At 61.5% G+C, this 4,756-nt stretch overlaps 1 protein-coding gene across 1 annotated transcript in view; it reads right to left on the minus strand.

The window, feature by feature from the left end:
* Nucleotides 1-366: 366 nt before the first annotated feature.
* CNN2 (calponin 2) overlaps nucleotides 367-4,756 on the minus strand; it is a 5,237-nt gene continuing 847 nt past the window's right edge. The window contains exons 2-8 of the mRNA XM_031063267.1: nucleotides 3,194-3,309; nucleotides 2,746-2,945; nucleotides 2,365-2,431; nucleotides 2,202-2,285; nucleotides 1,905-1,970; nucleotides 1,481-1,627; nucleotides 367-1,404 (exon numbers count right to left, since the gene is read on the minus strand). Of these exons, the coding sequence (XP_030919127.1) occupies nucleotides 1,135-1,404; nucleotides 1,481-1,627; nucleotides 1,905-1,970; nucleotides 2,202-2,285; nucleotides 2,365-2,431; nucleotides 2,746-2,945; nucleotides 3,194-3,309 (950 nt within the window). The 3' untranslated portion in view covers nucleotides 367-1,134. The remainder of the gene's footprint in view (nucleotides 1,405-1,480; nucleotides 1,628-1,904; nucleotides 1,971-2,201; nucleotides 2,286-2,364; nucleotides 2,432-2,745; nucleotides 2,946-3,193; nucleotides 3,310-4,756) is intronic.

Consider the following 4,756-nt stretch of genomic DNA (forward strand, 5'->3'; position numbering starts at 1 on the left):
CCCATCCCATCCCACTGATCCCATCCCACTGATTCCATTCCATCCCATCCCACCCCACCCCACCCTTGGGAGCCCCAGAGAGCAGCAGGCTCTTTGAAACGCAGCATTTCACCCAAGAAAAGGTGGATCCCTTCCCCGACAGGCACCTCCCGTGCTGTCTCGTTAGCATTGTTAATCACTCATTAATTAGCTGCACATCTCTTAACCCCGCAGCCCCTTCCCGGCTCCCGCTCCCCCTACCCGGGACATGCAGCATCCCACCCCAGCACTGTCACTCCGGGGATCTCAGCCAGGTCTGCAGCCCCCCAGGCACAGAGAGACCCGCCTGGGGCTGCAGGAGGCAGCTGCAGCACAGACCAGCTCCGGTTTGTGTTGAAAGGTTTTGAAAGGTTTGTCTTTTTTTTTTTTTTTTCAAATAAATGTTTCCAGTCTGAGAGCATCCACTTAAAAACCCCATGGGAAAGGAGACGTCGATGGGCAGGGCACCGCCCTGGTGGAGGATGCAGGCGTTGGAGTCAGCCTTGGCTCCAGCCTGGGCCATCAGGTTGCTGCAGTGCTGGGTGTGCCAGCTGTGCCAGCTGTGCCAGCTCCCAGCCCTGCAGCCATCACCGTGGCCTTGAAAACTTGGTCTGTACGAGTTCAGCAAAAAGGGCATTTCCAGCATTTAGAGATCACACCAGAGCACAAAACTGTGCACACACACATTCACCCACAAACACAATCCCGAGGTCTCTCCCAGATGTGCTTCCCCCGTGTCCTGCTGACCCCAGCCCCTCTCCTCCAGGGCTGAGGAGGGTCCTGCCAGCACAGGGACGAGCAGCAGCACCAGGGGCAGCACAGGCGGCCACTTCTGCTCCTTGCTGAGGGATCCAGGGGCATCCCAGGGCTGTGTGAGAGGTGACACCGTCCTGCCCCAGCTGCTGGAACATCTGCCACCTTCCTGCTTGCAGCTCCTGGGGGCATGGGCTGGGCTCCTCTCTACAAACAGGGTCTTTATTTCCTTGCTCAGAAAAATAGATCCATTTCCAAAGTTTAAAAAAAAAAAAAAAAAGCTTCAAAAAGAGGGAATGATGAAAGTGGAGTCTGGAATGCGGCTGTTGATGAGATGGTGAGGCTGGGGCGGAGCCATCCCGCTCAGTAGCTCTCCTCCTGCTCCTCGCGGTAGTAGCGGTACCCGGGCGGGTCCCCGCTCTGCTCCCCGGCCGCGTTGGCCACCTCGCCCTGGCTGCCCTGGGGGCAGTACTTGGGGTCGTAGATCTGGCGGCCGAGGCCGAAGACCTGCCCGCTCTGGTTGGCGCCCTGGTTGGAGCCCATCTGCAGCGACATGGAGGAGTTGTCACACTTCTCTGTCCCCATCTTGGAATCGTAGATGTGTCTCCTGGTACCGGGAGCCGTCATGCCCACCTGGAAGGAAGGACAGGATGGAGCTGGGCTCAGCTGCGGCCCTCCCATCCCTCCCCAGCCCGGTGTGGGGGCTCACCTGGCTGGCACACTTGTTAGTGCCCATCTGGAGGCTGATGGTGGAGTGGTCCATGGGTGGCAGGATCTGATTTTTGGGGTCGTACAGGTGCCTCCGGGTGCCATAGGCAGTCATGCCAGACTGGCTGGCACACTTGTTTGTGCCCATCTGACAAAGGGGTCTGGTGAGGAACGTGTGCTGCCCCACATGTGCCCCCTGTCCCTATCCCCCCAGCCTGGGGAGCACAGCCAGTGCTCCCTAACCCATTTCATGCTGGCCACAGAGCCAAGATGGTCCCAGATCCCAGGGACACTTGAGGCACTTCATGCCTTAGGTCCCTCCAGCAATGCCTGGAGCTGTGACAGCACTGAGAATCTGACAGAATTCACAATTCTGGGCACCCTTTGCCCAGATCCCAGCCATGGGACCCCGTGTGGCAGCTCACCTGCAGCCCGATCACACAGTGCCCAGCCTTCATCTTGGCCTCGTCGAAATTCCTCTGCTGCTTCTCCGAGTACTTCACACCGATGTCCACCCCGCTCTGCAGCCCCTTCGTCTTGGCCTGCCAGGAGCGGCTGTGAGGAAGGGTCCCAAACCCCCCACCCACTCCCCGGGCAGGGGGAGCTGTGGGATCCCACAGGCACCACCCCAAACTCAGGGTCCCAAACTGCTCATCCTCTGTGCTCACCATTCCCGCCAGCGCCAGCAGCGACACCTGCACCTGCGTCAGGTTCCCGCTCTCAAAAAGGTCATTGGCTTCAAAGAGGTCCACGGGGTTCATACCGTAGCTGGCCATGGCCTTGATGAAGTTGGAGAGGTTCTCAAGCTGGGGAGAGGTAGAGGGGTGAGCCCTGGAGGGTGATGGCAGAGGAACAGCGGGCGGGTGGCAGCAGAGCTGCACCTACCTGGTGCCAGTTCTGAGCCGAGTGGTTGATCTTCCTCACTGAGTTGGGCTGCAGCTTGTTCATGAGCCTGGAGGGAGGCGGGGGGACATGAGGCTGTGGCAGGAAAAAACCTCAAGGGGCTGCAGGGCATAGGCTCCTTTTGAGAAGGTCCAGCCCAGGCCTCCTCCATGTGGGGCAAATTTCCCCCTCCAGGTCCCTGTTTGTCCTCAGGGCTTTCCCCAGACACAGAAGCCCTGAGGGTGACTCTGGCAGGTCCCACCGGCACGCATCCAACCCACCCTTCCCACCACAAGGGCTGGTGAGGGTCCTTGGTATCCCTCATCTCCTCCCAGCTGGAGCAGCCGGGGCTGGGGGCCATGCCCAGGGCCCCCCAGGACTCACTCGCAGAGGATCACCCCGTCCTTCAGCCCCTTCTGGAAGTCAGGTCCAATCTGTTTTCCTGTCACGCTCTCGATCCACGTCCGCAGCTCAGCCTCCTTCTGTGGATCATACTTCTGGGCAAGCTGGGGGGCAGTGGGGGGACAGCTCAGGCAGGGCCCCAGAGTGCACCCCAAATCCCTCATGGGGACAGTCCCCCCCTCCTTGGTATGGGAGCAGGGACAGGAGCATGAGGGTGATGCTGCCAGCAGACACAGCAGCTTCTGAACCATTCCAAAAGCATGAGAAGGAGCTGCCCATGGGGTTAGGGGGGAGTGACCCCTGGATTTGTCTCTCCCTGTCTGCTGGAGCCCGTGGGAGCTCAGCTCTGAGCCCCAGGGGTCCTGGCCATGAGATGCTCTCCCTTTCCCTTCTGGCAAGGCCCAACCTCCAGCACAGATTCCTCCCTCACCGCGGCTATGCCAGGAATGTGGACGTCTCCTCCCAAATGCAGACCAGCTGCCAGGGCCAGCAGCATCTCTGTCGCCTCAGCCTCTGACCCATAAGGGAAGGGAAAGTTCTCCCGGCCTAGGGAGGGAAGGGCCTGGAAACCCAGAGTGCTGTCCTGCCCCAGCACAGCCCCTCTGGTGCTCAGCTGGCACCTGGGGGCGGCCCCAGGGCATCCACCAACCTCTCACCCATCCTGGTCCTGTTATGTGCCATGAGTCCCTAGGGATCCTGGACACAGAGGGACACTGGGATGGGCACAGTCCAGCCCTGCTGGGTGCTAGGGAGACATCCCAGCTCCAAATGGAAGCTCGACCCACTCAGGACACAGATCACCCTCATGACACCATGTATGTCCTGCCTGGGGCATTCTACAGCTGAAGCCAGTTCCTCTTCCCTCCCCACGGCCAGCCTGAGGATTTCCCAGGGCATGGGGAGTTCCCAGTGGACCAGCCCCAGAGAGATCCCACCACAGCCCAGTCTGCAAGGGCTTCCACAGACTGGGAGCATGTCACTGGCTCAACTGGTTCCCAGTCGGTGATGTCACCTCCATCACACACACCGGGGCAGTCTGACTGGCTCACGTCTTGCTGAATCAACATGAAGCACCAAGGCCCCGGTGCATGTCACCGTCTCAGCTGGGGCAGCCCAGCCCCGGGCAGGCCGGGGCCCATCCCATCCCCTCCCGTTACGAAATGCAAATCCCAAATTCCCCTGCGAGGCCAGGTAAGGAGCCACCACATCCCACCACCACTTGTCCCTTGTCCTGCCTGCCCTGGAGCAGAACACACTCAAAACACCGGCCACCCGCCCCGGGGTGACCACGGCGCGATCTCTGCTCGCCTGGGCACAGCCACCGATCCCCGGGGCTGCTGTGCCCCCTGTGTCCCCCCGGCCCGGCAGGACCCCCGTGCGCTGCCGAGGGGGCAGGAGGATCCCGCCTAGGGGTGCAAACAGCTCAGCCGGAGGCTCCCATCCCTCCTTCCCTTCCCGGGGAAGTCACCGGGGCCAAAAGCCGCATCCCCGGAGAAAACCGCGGGGATGCTGCCGGGTCGGAGCATTCCGTACAGCCATGTGGGACTGCGGGGAAGTGAAGCAGAAAGTGGAGGAGCTTTGTGGAGTTAGTCCGGAGCCGCGGAGGACCGAGGAGATGCCCCGAGCCCCGGCTGTGACGGGAAGGGGTCCCCGCGGTTTGCCAGGGACAGCGGAGCCACCGCACGGGAGGGACCCAACCGCGGTCCCCAAGACACGTTCCTGGGACCCTCTAGGCAGGTTCAGGGCACCCCGAGACTGCGAGCCCAGCTTCGGTATCCCCAGCCCTCAGAGACCTCAGATTCCTTCAGTTCCGCATCCTCCCGGGAAGCCCCGGATTTCCATCTTCCCGAAATCCCCCAACTTCTCCACTCTTGGCCGGCTCTGAAGTCCTGGGGCACACCGGAAAAACTCCCGCCTCTCCAGAGCCCGGGATGCAAGCGGGACGCCTCAGCAGCACCGGGATGCTCGGCTCTCCCGGGCCCCCAGGAGCACC

Source organism: Geospiza fortis, unplaced genomic scaffold (genome assembly GCF_000277835.1).
Source record: "Geospiza fortis unplaced genomic scaffold, GeoFor_1.0 scaffold241, whole genome shotgun sequence".
Classification (NCBI taxonomy): Eukaryota; Metazoa; Chordata; class Aves; order Passeriformes; family Thraupidae; genus Geospiza; species Geospiza fortis.